The sequence below is a fragment of the Motacilla alba genome, chromosome Z (genome assembly GCF_015832195.1).
Source record: "Motacilla alba alba isolate MOTALB_02 chromosome Z, Motacilla_alba_V1.0_pri, whole genome shotgun sequence".
Taxonomy (NCBI): Eukaryota; Metazoa; Chordata; class Aves; order Passeriformes; family Motacillidae; genus Motacilla; species Motacilla alba.
Genome location: NC_052046.1, coordinates 16,906,067 through 16,922,867, shown reverse-complemented (window position 1 = coordinate 16,922,867; position 16,801 = coordinate 16,906,067). Strand labels below are relative to the sequence as shown.

The 16,801-nt window shown below is 38.5% G+C and overlaps 1 protein-coding gene across 1 annotated transcript in view; it reads left to right on the top strand.

Moving 5' to 3' along the window:
* The window catches only part of LOC119695729 (chondroitin sulfate proteoglycan 4-like), a 36,946-nt gene that overhangs the window by 13,866 nt on the left and 6,279 nt on the right, over window positions 1–16,801 (top strand). Inside the window, exons 6-9 of the mRNA XM_038124735.1 lie at window positions 3,429–3,627; window positions 7,589–7,720; window positions 11,827–11,999; window positions 16,484–16,667. Coding sequence (XP_037980663.1) covers window positions 3,429–3,627; window positions 7,589–7,720; window positions 11,827–11,999; window positions 16,484–16,667 — 688 coding nt within the window. The remainder of the gene's footprint in view (window positions 1–3,428; window positions 3,628–7,588; window positions 7,721–11,826; window positions 12,000–16,483; window positions 16,668–16,801) is intronic.

The following is a 16,801-nucleotide window of genomic DNA, read 5'->3' as shown; positions in this document are numbered from 1 at the left end:
GAGTAAGAAAGAAATGCTGAATGATTAAAAAAAATAGGCTAGGATATGGCATCTGCTGCTGAGTAGTGGCTTATGTGAAGAGGTGCATGTGAAGAGGTGAAGAGGCCAGTGATGTTGGTGTGGGCATATGGTAGTTAATTTAGGTCTTTGTTACGGGCTTCTGTCCAAACGCAAGAAACTATTGGGTATGCACACACATGCTGAATGAGTCTGACTCTAGCTTCCTCACTTCAAAGACAGCCGTAACATCCCTTCTTCAAAGAGCCTTGTCTGCTTGTCTGTTGCTATCAACGTTATGAGCAATGTAGGGGAAGTTTCACAGTGACATCCAAACATTTTGGGAATTTTTCTTGTTTTTTTTTTTTTTTTTCCCTAGGAAGCGGAAGTAAATGAGGGTTTAAGGTGTTTTTGTTTTTGTTTTCCCAGCTCAGAATTTATGACATAACATTTGAGATGCAGAAAGTTTTACTGTCCTGAGAACTTCTGTAATGCATTGAATTTAAATTCTTTCCATTGCAACAAATTTGTGAGATGTATTTTTATTTAGAAACTTAAATTATCAGCATTTTAGATATAATTTCTTAAAATTTCCACAGGTTCTGTGGACTTTTTTTTTCTTCTGGAATGGGTAAAGGAAAATGGATATTTTGAAGAAAACCACTATTCTGGCATTATATGCTGCAATTATATGTGTTTAAATACATGGGTGGCAATGCTATGAAATGACTGTATTCTCCTGTTGCCACAAGAGGGCTATATTTTCCTAGAATTGGATTTTTTTTAAAAAACACAAATTTAAACTGATTATTTTTGTTGTTTTCTCTGAATTGCTCTCTAGAGTGTTAAAATGTGAATACAGACTGTCTGGTAAAATATGTGGCATGTAAGGAGATACTGATGAGCTGAATCCTGTAAGTAGACCAGAATAAATTGTTTTACATCAGCAAGGTCATGAACATTTTTTTTGGACTATGCCTGTGGAATATGTTAGGCACATGAAAAATTGTTATGCTACATCATGGAAGTTCAGATACAGTTTTCATGGTGCTCTTCAAGGAGATTTTGATCTTAGATATGAAAAATTATATGCTTGTAACATTCTTGCTGAGTTCTCAGTGTTTGCTTCCCTATGATTCTATTCAGCTTTTAGAGATCCTTTCATTCTTCAAGGATCATGCTGCAGGCCATGTATAGTATTTAAAAAGCATTAAGTGGTAGTGTGGTGGGACAACAGAATTAAATACTGACATTACAGAAAAAACAATTTTCTACAATTAGAAATTTTAATTCTTTTTTCCTTTAGTAAGGGAAATAATTTGAAACTTAGTGAGTCATTTGTAATAACATGTGTCCATTATAATTTCTTATATTTTTGCGTATTCTGTATGTGACCTTTTATTTTCTTCATAGAATAATCTATGCAAGTGCTACTGATATGAATTAAAATGTCTCAGTACAAAACCTGTGACACTGATGTGCTTATTTGGTGCCACTCACTAAGTCACCCCGTGCTGCTAGTTGTCATTCTCTGCCATAAGTATAATTCTTTATCAAAATTTAATATGAATAATTACATTACAGCAAAATACGTATTTCAGGGTAGAAAATAACTATTTGCTAGTTGAAAGGTATTTTCTATTATAAACTTACTTTTCAAACTTCTCTGATTAGAAAAAAAATTCAAACTTCATTTTGGTATCTCTTTCTCCATGGCACATATTTTGTGACACAATGTAGAATGAAATCTTTCCTCTGTTGAAGTGTGGTGGCACAAACTTCAGTCTCTTAAAAGGTTTTCTTTCATGGTTCATGTTGAAAAGTAGAATTTAAAGTTGGTGAATTGTGATTGCTGATTTTTGGCTTTGGCAGAGGTAAAATGCTCTTTGTTAGGGATCATTTGTCCCCTTCAACCATTTGGTGTGATGTTACTACCAGATATTTATTAAGTGTACTTAGACCCTAGGAAGACAGGAAGGAGTGATGCAGTGTATTTTGAAGCTCAAGCTGAGGTATTTAAGGGTTTAGGCTCTTAAGATTTTACGCTGTGTTATAAATTGTGTATGGAAATAATTGATACTGAAGTAGTGAATATTACAGAAATTTCACTTCATGTTGAGATAGATATGTATTGTTCTTTGTTAGCACTTCTGTCTGTACTTTCAAATACATACAGCGGAGATGGGCCATTGCTTATCCTTTTCTAACAAGAACTTATCCAGTCAAATAGGAATGAAACCCAGAGGGCAGTCCTTTCTGCTTGAAATAAGGGACCTTAAAGATCGTCTAGTCCCAGCTCCCCCTGCCGTAGGCAGGAACACCTCCCACTAAACCAGGGTGCTTGAAGCCTTATCCAGCCTGGTTTTGAACGCTGCCAGAATTTGGGAATCCACAACCTCCTTGGGCACCCTCTTCCAGTATCTCACCACCCTCAAAGTAAAGAATTTCATCCTAATACCTAACTAAATTTCCCCTCCTTCAGTGTGTACCCATTCCTCCTTGACCTGTCACTTCCGTTCCTGTCAGAGAATCCCTCTCCAGCTTCCCTGTAGGCCTCTTCAGAAACTGGAAGGTGTCTATGAGGGTTCCACACAACCTTCTTTTCTCCAGGCTGAACAGGCCCCATTTTCTCAGGCTGACTTCATAGAAGAGGTGCTCCAGTCCTTTTATCAATCTCGTGGCTGTCCTCTGGAATTAGACTTAGAATGTGCTCCAGCTTTGGATTTACTAGACGTAAATAATGGTTTTTATACCATCTTTCTAAAAAACTAGTTAACTTTTCTTCTGCACTTGTAACCTTGCAAAATGGTAGGCAGCTGTTGGAGGCATTGGTTGTTTCATCTCCCTGAGTGCTCTGACTGAGCATCTCTGGGTTTTTTAGTGCACTAAAAAAGGGCCTTTAGTGCATTTTGCTCGAAGAAAATAGTGCAGCTACAAGAAGTGTTCCATTTGTATTAGAGTTTGTTCTGTCCCCAGGCTGTTTTTCTTTCATCTTTTCTGCTGGTGAAAGTAGAACACATTCAATGCCTTACCTGCTGTGAGATACATGACACTAATATTCATGTGTATGTGTTGGAAAGCAGCTCCTTGACTCAGTTATCATAATACAATTTTTGTTATGTTTCTAAGAATTTAGAGCACTTGAGCTCCAAATGTCTGAAACTCTTAACTGGTATAGGGTGTGTTTGCTTGTATTATTTCAAGGTCTTGTATTTTGCAAACTATTTGCCAGGATAAGTCTGTAATCAGAGATTTGGATGGGCAGTTAGGAAACCTATTATAGGTGCTAGTATTGCACAGCACAAATCTTTATTCTTCCTTTTTCTTGGAGTCATGTGTCATCCATCCCTGTCCATCATTCCCTGTTGTCCCAATTTTGCTTTTGTATGCATTTTCTTTCTTTATTTTTAAAATTGTTTTTCCTTTTCTAGGTCTGGGTGGGTTCAGTCACAGAAATAACTGTTGATGACCTCTGTGCAGAAGACAAGGACTCCTCACCATCAGAACTGGTGTATTCTATTACTCCACCTAGCAATGGACACTTGGCTCTGAAGTCTTCTCTAAACAAGAGCATCCTTACTTTTACCCAGGCTCATATAATTAAAGGGCAGCTGGTATTTGTACACAATGGTACGTGATTTCAAAACTACCACATCTGATACCGGAATAGTGCTCCTATTTAGTACATTTGTGTTTATAATCCGTTAAAGATCCCACTGTAACATCACAAAGATCTTAGAACACTGGTTACGTAAAGTGTTATACATTATACATTAGCTCAAAAACTAAACAAGATGTCTTATGTCTACTTAAATGTGTGCTCACTGAGAAAATAGCAGCCTTCTTTCTGAAAACAATTTTACAGTAGGGGAACATTTCCATGCACCTTTCAGAGACAGGAAATACATTTTTATGACTGCTGTGATGGAAAAGTTCCTGACGCTTTTCTGTCTTGCTACAGTGCAAAGCTGTTCATGGACCAGCAGTCTCACAGATACCTGCCATGGTGCAGGGATGGATGATGAAGCTATGGTTCATCATCTGTGTGATGCTGATGTCCCTTTCAGGTTCTGAAAGAATTAAGCTTTAAACATTGTCTCTTTCTCGTATTGTCCAGAGCTAGAGATTGGGGTTTTTTTTTTTCTTTTGGGAGAATGTGTGGGGAATAAAAGAAGTCAGGGCAGCTTCATGCATCCTTGAGTGGCAGTGGTGGGAAGCCACAAGAAAAAAGTTCCCAGTGGAATTGCAGCCAGAAGAGGTAGGGCTTTCACAGGGTGATAGCTACCTGTTTCCTGCTCCAGCTGTATTACTACTTGCCTCAGTTGAAAGAAGAAAGGAGTTGCTACAGAAGGAATAAATCGTTGTTTTGGGATGGAGATAGAAGAGATACACAGCTCTCCTGCCAGCCCTGAGGCAGGCTGGTGTTCCAGTGCTCCCTTGAGTGCAGCAGTCACTCCAGATTTGTGCTGTCCTCATGAGGCTGAAGTACTCTGCCTTATGATGCACTATCTTGCAAGGTGCATATGTGTTGCTGAAATTGCTTTACAATCAGCTGGTGGTGTAAGTATCCTGCTCAAATAATTTGGTCAGGAAATAAAAGGTCAAAAGCATGATGAAAGTGAGCCAAGCTATTTAAATTGTTCCAAGGGAGACTTTGACATGTAAGAAGCCCTATGATGGTAGGACAGTGGTAAGTGTGAGGAAATTAATCTGCTCTGTGTTCCAGAAAGGGCAAATGCACATCTGTAGTCTTAGAGAGTGAATCTTGATTAATAAAAGTGAAAAGAACAGAAAATGTCATTTTCCAGTGAGTGGGAGTGTAGAGTAAATTTGTAACATAAAATTACCCAGGTTGTGTGTTGGGTCTTGCAGCCGCTCTGGCTCTGCTGTCTGCTCAGCCTTATGGTCTCCAGTGCTTCACAAAATACTCTGGTCATTTAGCTTCTTTGCATTTCTTGGTCAGCAGTTTTCTTCCCTCCTTCATCTTTATCTGTTGCTGGAAATATGGATTTTACTCCCATCTTATTGCCTCCAGCCTTATCTAGGGCCTTTCCTTATGTTGTTGCTGTCATTCAGATTTTTCTCCCTTTTCTCTGTGTTTCCTCTGTTCCTTGTCATCAGTCTTACAGTGTGTTCTGGCTGCTTTGTCTCCTCTTGGAAGTACCCCTGTCCACTCTTCTGACTCTCTTGAACCCTTTCCAAAGGGAAGAGCAGGTTCTTCTTGGCTGAGGCAGCTCTTCCATCCTCTGGCTACTCCTTATGGCACTATACATTTTTTACAAATGTACGTGGCAATGACTCTTCATTCTCAGTGTCTTTTTCACTGCCAATGAACATATTACTATACTTTGCTTTTATGCCTCTAAATTAGACCTCAGAATTTTCCCTTCACATTGCTTATGAGTTACATTATGCTGCTTATTCTGTGGTGTGAGTTGCAAATCTTCCCCTTTGCTCGTGTGTTTTCCCCTTGGATTTTTATTTCTTTCCTCCATAATCTCTGATTGTTCTATCACCAGTGTAAGTGCAAAACTAGAACACACTTTTCCTTTTCTGTACCCCTCTTTCAATGTAAGAATTCCTTTGCTTTTTCTCTTTTTCACTCTTGCTTCACTCTAGGGTTCTCCCCTCTCACTTTTGCAGTATGGGCCCTGCCCTTAAACCCTCACAGGGTTTTTCTTAGGGGCAGTAAAAAATTGAACTCTTGTTGGTTCTGAAGTCATGGTGCTTCTCAGTGCGGCTTTTACAAACCCTCTTTCTGGTGTCCTTTTAATCACCTCTGATCAGACACACTTAAAAAAATTAATTGTGATAAAAAGATAAATGCTCCACCCAATCAGACCTTCAAGATGCAGTTCTGTTCCTGACTGCTGATAACAAACCATCTATGTCAATCAAGCAGTTGACCTGCCTTAGCCAAAAAACAAGTGAGGCTGCTTAAGCAGGTTGGTTTGGGGTTTTTTTTTCAACTTAGTACAAATAATAGACTCCCAGATGCTTTTTTTGAATAAGCAGCTGGTTCTTTTTTATTAGAATATATCAGAAAATAAAAACTTTTAAAATAAAAACGATATGATCAGATCTCCCAGAGCTGCTTCAGCTGCCTGGCTAATATAAGAGCATTTCTTAGATGTATTTTTAACTGTAATCTCAGAACACATAATTGATTCTTCTGATATGTTAATTTATAGTTAGGCAAAGTATGATGATCTTTACATGAAAGTGTGTGGTACTCTCTGGCTTTCTGTATCTATATTCTTGCAGCAATACCTTATGACTAAATTGGACAAAGCAAATAAAAGAGCGTGGTAATTCTTTGCAACATTTAATATTTCACTTTTTTCTTTGTCTTTTTACCTAATTAAACAACATGGGGAACCTCTGCTTAAAAGCAGCCTGTCAGTTCTGAGACATGTATTTTTACAGGAATCCACTCAGACTCCTTGAGCTATTTTGTTATTGCTTGTGCCAAAGTACATACAGATCCTAAGATTAAAGGGAAAAATGTGCATTTATTATGAGTACACATAACCTCTGAAATAGTTTAAGCTGTGACAACATACCTTCTTCAGCAAACCTGAAGCGCAGTGAAGAGGCTAAGGAAACAACCTGAGAGTTTATTCAGACCTTTAAATAGAAAAAAAAATGAGAGAACATTCAAGTTACCTTTCTCCCCAAATTCCTTCTTTGCCAAAATGTGACTGCCTAAGGGCTTTGGACCTTCCTAAGACATAAATGGAGTGGGAAATTTTGGAGTAATTTTCTCCCCAAGTTTATTAGATTTCAGTGTCAGTGAAGAATCAGTGAAGAAAAAGAAGAAGGGGGCACTCCTGATGATTTACATCTAAGGGGTGTCTGGCTTTCACTGAAAACAGCAGCCAGTAGTTCTTCCTGGGGAATGAGTTAATTGCAATTTATTTAATTCTAACATAAAAGGGCTCTGATCAAAAGTTGCTTTCAGGATCGTCTTGGATATATTGGTAAGGAAACTTTCCTGTCTGCTTATCCAGCAGTCTCTTTAGCAGTTACACTGACACCACCCAAGACTTTGATTGTTGAGATGGAGCCCCTTTCTCATCTGGTGGCTCCAGTGAAGCCTGCTTGACTCTCTACATACCCAACACTCACAAAGTCAAACAAGGTTTCCTCACTGACTTCACCGCAGTTTTCCCTTAGCAGAATCTCAGGTGTCTGTATCCTTAAAATAATTTAATTATTGTGCAACTACAGAGTAGCGGCTCTGATTGGGAGCCCCTGACAGGGGGCCCTGACCAAAAGACTTTTTAGTCTAAGCCGAGAAAGTCTGAAGTCCTCAGCTTCTGCCATGTCCCTGAGTGTTGATCCCCTGGCAGCAAGTCCCAGTGCCCTTCGTTAAGCAAAGGCTCGGCAGTTCAGGGCCTCTTGCCTCAGGCTCCTGCCACCCAGAGCTGAACCTGCACAGCTCCACTGCAGCTGCACCCAGATCTACCTGTCCTGAATGTATTCTTCAACAATATTGCACTGTAGCCAAGAGTGAAAGATATCCAGTGTATGTTTGTGTTTTGTGTGACAGAGTAATACAAGAATAAATTTATGGTTTTGATTTCCACAGGAGCAATGTCTGGAGGCTTCAACTTTCAGTTGACAGATGGTTTGAACTTTGCACCCCAACAGATTTTTAGCATCACAGCTCAGATGCTGGTCATTAGCCTTGAAGTGAACAAAGGGCTCAGAGTCTTTCCAGGTCTGTTTTTTGAGATGATCATGATTTTGTCCACTTGAAAATATTGCCTGATAGTTATTTGTCAGATAATTAACTGACTAAACTATGGAAAAGTGTAGCTGGAAACATTTATGTGTGTTTTTAAAAAAAGGGTTAATGTTTTCTCAAACAGCATACTGCTTTTTTGCTTTGCAGTCTTTAGCCTTTTGATATGTGCATGCTTGGAGTCATAGAAACTGGCAGGGAAATGTTCAACTACACTGTGATAATAACACTTTCTACCTAGTCTCTGGAGATGTCCTATTTAGGTTTGTTTAAAATCTCTGTAGTCCATTTGGATATTTAGAGATGTCCTAGGGGGTTGTGATAGCACCTTGTAAAAGCAAGTGAAGCTTGTGGCCATGAGATTCTGAATCCACGTGTAAGTTTTCCAGATTACTAGGTCACTTTTCTTTTGTTTAAAATGAGTTATAGACAGCAGCACAGACTCACTGAGGTATCTGAAGGCTGGAAAACTTCGATTCATATTTGTGCATTTGTAGCTAGCTGGTTCAGCAGCTGAGTGTTTTTTAATGAAATCATACCATTGAAGGAGCTGATGTTCTAAGAGGTGTCATCAGAGCCGTTTATTCCTTTGCACTGGCAAGAGTAATCCGTCATTGAGTTAGGAATCTAACACTTATTGCAGGATTAAAGGAGAAATAAATATTAGTTTTCTCTCAGTAGTATCTTGCATCACATTTCTGTTTGTGGTGCTTTCTTTTTTTGTTTCTCTGAATGTGATCTGTAGAATCAGAGAGATACTAAGAATTAGCAGAATTTTAGAGGTTGTAATCTGTACCTTGATTTATTAATTGGATATGGAAGAGGAGCACTTTATCTTCTGGCACTTCCTGAATATAAGTTGCGTAAACAAAGGTTTGCAGCAAAAGCCACTTAAACACAGGCAACAAAAAAATGAGATTGTAGCAGCATGATCTTCTAATTCAGTCAGTATAAATAGGATTCACATAAATCCACTCACAAAGCTTATTAACCTGGAATTTTGGTGTGTAAGGTTGCTTTGGGCACAGGGATTTACTGGAATTCTATCTTAAGCCAATGATAATTGTAAGAAAAGTATGCCTAATACTTCCATAGAAGGCAAAGTCTCTAGGCTGTCAATCAGTTCTTCTGTTTACAAAATACAGTATTTCTTTCAGCACTGCAAACTGTATTCATCCAAGATTGCAGTTTTTTTCCCTGAATTCTTACTTACTTTGGGTTAGCAAAATCCTCTTTAGATGTGATAAAGTGTTACTAGCTTTTTTACATGTTCTCTTACGGTATTTTTTGGGGACATTCTGGAGCTGTAGGCTTTCAGCTGTACTTTGCCATCATGAAATGACTTACAACATCTAGGGTGTCAAATGGTTACTATATATAAAAACAACAGTCAGTGGCCTGTTAAATTTTATAGCCCTACTAAAAAGGGGTATTTTTGAGCCAGCTTGAGAAATCTCTCTGGGGTAGTAAAAAATGAATTTATTATGAAGAACTTACTATGTCTTCATGACTGGGTATAAACTATTCTCTAAAGCATATTGTTCTGCAATTTTATAAGAGCATGAGCTGCTGTCTTTTTCTGTGTTGGGTATACCAGATCTGTTTATATAGTTCATAGATTTTTTTTCTGTTTTAACAGAAGCTTGTTTATTCAGCATACTCAGAAAATTGACTGCTAGATATATTAGCTTTTTCTACTGTACGCTAGATATGTGCAGTGGAAGGATTTGCTTCTTCAGGAAGGCAATTGCTCAAAAAAGAAATGAGCTGAGTTTCTCTGAGGAGAGTAAGCCTGACTTCTAATTAATTGGAAGCAGAGCTGTCTAATCAGTCTGTAGATGAGATGATTTATAACTGTTCAGCGGTGGTAGGGAGCATGCCCATGCCAAAGCATTTTCCAGATCTTAAATGTAGGCAGTAAAAATGTGTAACAAAATTATTAGGCACCAACATTATGCTATTGCACTCTACTTGAATTGATTAGCTTGGCCCTCCTCAGTGTCACCTGTTCTTGTTGTGTGTCTTCCTCTTCTATCTGTTCCTGTCCCCTGTGTTTGGATGGGGTTTTTGTGGTCTCTTCTTCTGTGATTGGGAACACACAAGCAGTGTTCTCACTTTAATGTTCTTTCATCCAGTCTGCTGGCTGGCAAATAACCTTCCACTCTATTGAGCAGAGAGTGTCAGACTGGAGAGCTAATGTGAGTGCCAGGGAAGTTCTCAACTCTCAGGTGAGAAGCGGATGAAGGAGAAAGTTATGTTTGGGGAGGATGCTAATTTACAGAAGAGATTGATAGACTATGTTGTCTGTGTCTCTAGACTGTATTTCAGTCTGTGGTGTTCAGGGAGTGAGGTCAGGTCTAGTTTTGTGAAAGATGACCTTGCTCCCCATGGCCATGCTCTGTGATGGCAGTGGTGTGGTATCCTGGTATGGTCAAGAAAAATTGGAGCAGTAACTTCCATCACTACAGTGTGACCATGTTTTGGAGTTACTCTGTCGTACTCTGTTAAGGCAGTAAGGCCTGATTTGCATAACTAGCAGGTTATGCGAAGAACTGCATTTGCAGGTTTATGTGGTCTGATTAACTCTTGTGCTAAGTTGTACATTCTTGACCACATCTGCTGTATGCGCAAGGTCATGGTTCCCTCCCTTCCTGTCACAGAAAAAAAAAAGGAAAAGAAGGGAGAAGTAGAGGAGGGAGACTTCTTGAATTAAATATTGTCTGAGAGAATTTTTCTCAACCCAAGAGACTCCTTCACTTTTCAAAACAGTATGGACACAGAGAGACATGGGAAGGTAAAAATGGGAAAACAGGAAGAGGCAGAAGATCTTATAACAGCTCTGTTTCAAATTGTTGTTATTTGAACCAGAGCACAAGCAGATGTGAAGAAGCAGGCTCCTGGTATTAATAATGGCTTTCAAAGCATCCCTAGTCTTCAGTGTCCTTACCATGTTTTTTTTCTTCTGAATATTATGGCATATATATATATATATATATATATATATATATATATATATATACACACATATATATGTGTTATTTTGTGTATTTTGTATTATTCTTGTATGAGATAGACTTCAAGTATATTTAATATAGTATATTTATAGTATTTGAAATTTTGTATTGAAACCTATAAATCTTGTTGCTCAAGGAGAAGAGAAAATCTGAAAACAGAGGCAGAAGTGGGAATAGAGGGGGAATAGGATGATGGGAATCTTGCTCCTCTAAAATGATCATTGAACATAAATTTTAGTTTGCTAACTGTGTACCTTGAAACTGCATCAAAAAGAAGCCAGATATTTTTTTTTCTTTTAGGAAATTATTGCCCCAGCTGTGTCAAAAATTGTCTTGGTTTGACTAATTCCAGAAAGCTCTTTATAATCTTTAAGGCAGAGGTAACCTTAGTAAGGTTAGTGTCATGCTGTGTATTAAAAGAATTTTGTTACCACTCATTCTCCATCTATCCTAATAAATAATACGTTATTTCAGTTCAGGCTGTTTCTTCTGTTACATGGTGTTCTTCCTAGTTTGTTTAATTCAGTACTTATGTTATAATTTTATTTAATGAAAATCCTATTTCATATTGATAAAGTGTACTTTTGTTAATGATTGATTTTGGTTTATGTGTTCACTAGAAACTTTGCATTTTGAGTCTTCTCTGAGTCAAATCACCTATGTCTTCTGTGGCAACTGGGAATCCCAAAAACATTGGAGTTTGAATTTGGTTCTAGACATGTGATGTAGAAACAGAACTTCTTATATATGCTCTGATCTATACTTCAGGTAGTTTTTGCAGAAGCCAGTATTAAGTGATTACATGTGCTGAAGAGAACTGCAATTTTTGCATTTTTAAAATGTGGGTGCATCCTACTAATGGGCTTTTTAATTGAAAAAGCTGTCAAAGAGTTGTAACCAGAAGGTAACTAGAAAAAGAGTAACCCTGCTGATCTTGTAAGTGTTATTAAAATGCTAACCTGTGTGAGAATAGAATACCTGTGTGAGAGTGTGAGTTGTGCATACAAAACTTAGACTTTTGGAAGAAAAAGTTGTTGTAAATCTTTTTCCTATACTTGACATTTTTAGGTTCCAGGAAACCTATTTCACAACATGATCTGAAAGCTGTAACCAATGATGTGACCAGTGCAGGAAACAGAACTATAACTTTTGTGATTGTAACTTCCCCAAAATTTGGAAGGCTGATCAGAGTAGATTCTTATGATACCACTCAGGAAATCTTCAGTTTTACACAGTCTATGGTAAGCATTTACTTTATAAAAGCTAGTTGAGGGGTGGATTGTTACTTCAGAGAGCATCTCAGTTGCTCATTCTTTGTGTGATCCATTGATATCTATTAAGTAACCAGGCATATGTAACCCATCAGTGCAATCACCAAGATTTGCTATGTCATTAATATCTGGCATCTAGTAATGAACACAAGAGGAACCTTTGTTCCCTTCTGCTTGGATACTAGCAGGGTCTTGGCAATTCCCACTGTTTTGCTTGTAAGACTATTTGTCAAGAAGAGCTGTTCTGGTGCCATTAACCAGCAGTCAGAGGTTGGAAGCTTTTAGTTTTTGGCAGAAGGAGCAGCCTTTTTCTCTATGAAAAGTCCAAGTATCAGATCCATTTCAGCTGGACAAAGTCCTCATGGCTGTCCCCAAGATAACTTTTATTGACTGGATTGGCTGTGGTACTAAATGTGTGAAGTATCTTAACTGTTGTACAGGCTCTCTTACTGAATGACTAAAACGTGGCAGCTTATGTAACTTGATAAACTTGGAAAACTTGGAAAAATTCTTGGAATTTTCTTGGAAAATTCTTCTGCAAATAACTTGGAAAAATTCTTCTGCAAAAGGAATAACTTGTCTGTGTGCAGAATTTGAGTATAACTATCTTCAACATACATTAGCTGTTCTCAGAAAATTAAAGGGAGGGAGATAAAAGAGGGTCAGTCTCCTGACTTTGTTAATGGGAAAACATACTTTGACAGATTTTAAATGCTATTTGATTGAGTATATGAAGGAATAAGAAAATCTATTGGCCAGAATTTGAAACTTGGGCAGTAAAACCTGGAAAAAGGACAACATTTTTATTTGTTGTCATCAGACTTTGAAACAACGTGACCAAGGATGGTTGTAGAATGGGTCTCCACCTGGACTTTATAAATCAAGATGAACACAGAATGGTTCTCATAAAAAACATGTTGCAATCTCATTATGTCATTGGTCTTGTTTCAAAAGTTGCTGAGTTTTGTCTTGTTTTATGAAAGCGATGAACTGTATAATGACACTTTACCCTTCTGATCCCAAAATATGTGCTTTTTTTGATTATTAGATGAAACAATTAAGCATGTTAGACAGAAAATATTTCAGCTAAGGTTTTGAAGTGTCACTCTTTTTGCCTGTGGATATGACCATTATGTGTGTTTATTGGACAGTACCATGTCAGAACATGTCACTTATTCTCTGTAGCTTTAGTTTTTAGTAATGTGTAGCCAACTTTCCTTTTAACTTTGTAAACTGTGAAAGATTTTGGGCTGAAATAATATGTATGCTTTTCTTGTCTGTTGGAGATATTTCTATTGGCCATTTTAATTGCAAAAAGTAGAGCTGAATGACTTCTTGCAGGTGGAATTCAAGTATCCAAACAAGATTGCTATTTATTCTGGTAGAGAGTGAGATGTGAGAGAGAGAAAAGAGATCCTAACTGAACTTTCAGTTCAGTGTGTTGTAATCACAGGGAGTTAAATATGAGTGAAGAGAATTGCATTTATGTTACAAACGTTGTACATTGTCCATGTAACAGAGACTAAAGCATTTAGTTTCTGTTTGGTAATAAGCTTGAAAAACTGATTTGAATTGAAAAACATTTTGCATTAGTGTAGGTCTGTGGGTATTAATTGACTTAATTCTGTGTTGAGGAACTTGAAATTTCACTTTGGAAAAGTAGTTACTGCTTTTGCTGGGGCGCTGAACTCTTCTGTATGCGCTGTGATTTATTGCTTTGTTGCCAAAAGGAAAAAAAAAACAGCAAAAAGAAGCAGAAATTACTACTGCATTCCAAGACATTTTTTTGAACAGCTGTTGTTCAGCTGATATAAGAAAATTATTTGCACATTAAACACTCTTGAGTAACTCAGGAGTTTTTCAAACACATAATGTTTGATTTTTGCTTTTCTCTGCAGTATTTTCTGTGATATTTTACAGCAAGCCACAGCTTCTTCATTATATAGAATCATTGCAGAGGTAAACACAGAAATCCTCACCAATTCCATTCAGTTCTTAGCCCAGACATTAGAATGGATTTGCAGTCAAAAAAACCCAAAACAACCAACCAATTAAGATGGTTACTAAACACTGCTGCATTTAAAGGATGTATGTTGTGCCTGCATTTGTTACAAAAATTGCTGTCCTCAGCTTGAAGTCCTAGAGAGGTTTTGGACTTGAACTAACATACCCTTTTGCTATCTTTTTTTTTTGTTTTGTTGTTGTATTATAGCCATTAAGAATTAAATCAGTATAAGGAAGCAGAAACCTGGAGATGTGCATGAAGGATTTTATCACATCAGTCTAAACTTTTTAGAGAAAATTTGGCATGGTTTTGAGGATGCTGAGAAAACTGACCCTGAAAACCCAGTTTGCCTAGTGATCTCAGTAGGGGCTGTTGCAGTAATTTCAGGATTCAGTCTCTCTGTATTTACACCTCAGATTCTCTACTTCTAAACTTCATCTGTGATAACACCAGGGGGGTTTTGTTTTCTTTTTTTCACATTTTTCAAGCATATATGATAGAAATGTGTACTAATGAGTCCCTTCAAGGTGTTTGCAGGATGTGAGGAGTGTGTTAAAATAGTAAATTTAAAACCAGCAGCATCTCAGACAGGGATCTCTCAGGCAGTTACAAACTAACATGTGCAGGTCTGGTCAGTGGTTGCCTGGGAACTTGCCAAGGATTTAATGGGTGTAGCTGTCATCTCTCCAGGCCAGTGAATGAATTATCAAGCAGACAGATGCTGAATCTACTGGGTAAGATTCAGTAAGTGGTCTAGTCTTGCTATCATTAGGAATTCTATTACAGTTCCCATGTATTATAATATTGATCATAACATTCAGGTATAGTTCCAGCTGGTGAGAAATAATCTGCAAATACTGCCTTTTGCTTTGGGGTCTAAAGAGATTAATGGTTTTATCTTATATGTGCATTTGTTTCTCTGGAGATGTACTGCAGTATCTTGCAATACTTTGAAGCTTGATTACTCACCGTGGACTGATTAGATTCCTTGAGTATGATGATCTGCAAGGTCAGTGCAGGCAGGGAGAGGACAAACCAGATTCCTTCTTATCTTTTAGGAATCCCCATCTTGCTGTGATGTAGAAATTTTCCACTGTGTAGTTCCATCAACTTTTTGCTTTTAAGTGAGAGTAAATACCAGTGGTCATTACAAGTCCTTCAGGTTTTCTTAGTCTCTTACCAAGTGTCTTTTGCCATTTGAAGGAAATAACTTCATCAAAGTCCTTCTCCGGCCTTCAGCTTTTCATCTGCTTTTTCAGGACAAATAATCCAGCTCTGCTACTGTCCTTGCAAAGAAAACCCAAGACATTGATACTTTGATTTACTAAAAATATAGTCTATCTGAGCTGGATGTGATCACCATTACTAGTTTGAGAGAGTTTCTGAGTATTATATATCTCTTTGCTCTTCATGTAAGGCTTTTACTAAGCATTCATGCCCAGTAATATTTCACTTACTTTCAGGTGTTTATCTGGCAACACAGAGTCCATCTTAAGAGAAAGAGAAATGGAGGATAATCTCAGTGTACATACAAGCTGGATTGATGGGTTGAGGCCAATGGTGTGAGGTTCAACAAGGTCCAGTGCCAGGTCCTGCCCTTGGGTTACAACAACCCCAGGCAGTGCCACAGGCTGGGACAGAGTGGCTGGAAAGGGACCTGGGGGTGCTGGTGACAGCAGCTGAACATGAGCCAGGGTGTGCCCAGGTGGCCAAGAAGGGCAATGGCATCCTGGCCTGGATCAGCAATGGTGTGGCCAGCAGGAGCAGGGCAGGGATTGTCCCCCTGTGCTGGGCACTGGTGAGGCCACACCTCGAGTGCTGTGTCCAGCTCTGGGCCCTCACTGCAGGAAAGACACTGAGGAGCTGGAGAGAGTGCAGAGAAGGGCAATGGAGCTGGGGCAGGGTCTGGAGCACAGGTCCTATGAGGAGCAGCTGAGGGAGCAGGGGGTGTTTATCCTGGAGAAAAGGAGGCTCAGGGGAGACCTTATCACTCCATCACTGCCTGAAAGGAGGCTGTGGCCAAGTGGGTGTTGGCCTCTTTGCCCAAATAAGAAGTAGTAGGATGAGGGGACATGGCCTCAGTGTGTGTGCCAGTGGAGGTTTAAATGGAATAGTAGGACACCTTCCTTTATGTGAAACATAGCTGAGTATTGAACTAGACTGCCCAGAAAAGTGGTTGAATCACCAGCTTGATATTTTAAAAGATGTGTAGATGTGGGACTTGGGACATGATTTAGTGGTGGACTTGGCAGTTCTGGGTTAACAGTTGGGTTTGATCTTACAGCTCTTTTGCAGCCTAACAATTCTGTGATTCTGTATACACTGTGCATGGACTAAGGTACAAAGGTCTCTTTGAACAATGTTCTCAAGATAGTTTTTCTGTCCTTAACACTCCTCTGTTTGTAATTGCCTTGCTCTTACGCATATGTCTGCTTTTTACCTGGAACAGGTCAATGAAGGTGTGATCATATATGAACACTTAAGTGCTGAGTCAGCTGCCTGGAGTGCAGAAGATTTCTTTACATTTACTGTATCCTCTCCACCATCAGCTCTGGATATCCAGATGTTCCATGTTGTCATTTCATATGAAATTGACAGGCATGATCAGAATAGTCGTCTTGTAGCAAACACAGGTAAAAATGTTTCACTGTTTTGGCTCAAAATTGTTTTGGATCTGTCAGAGGTCCATTGAAGAATGGAGAAAAAACAAAAGTTTCTTTATCTTCAGTAAGCAGTGACCAGAATACTTCTGAGACAGAGAGTACTG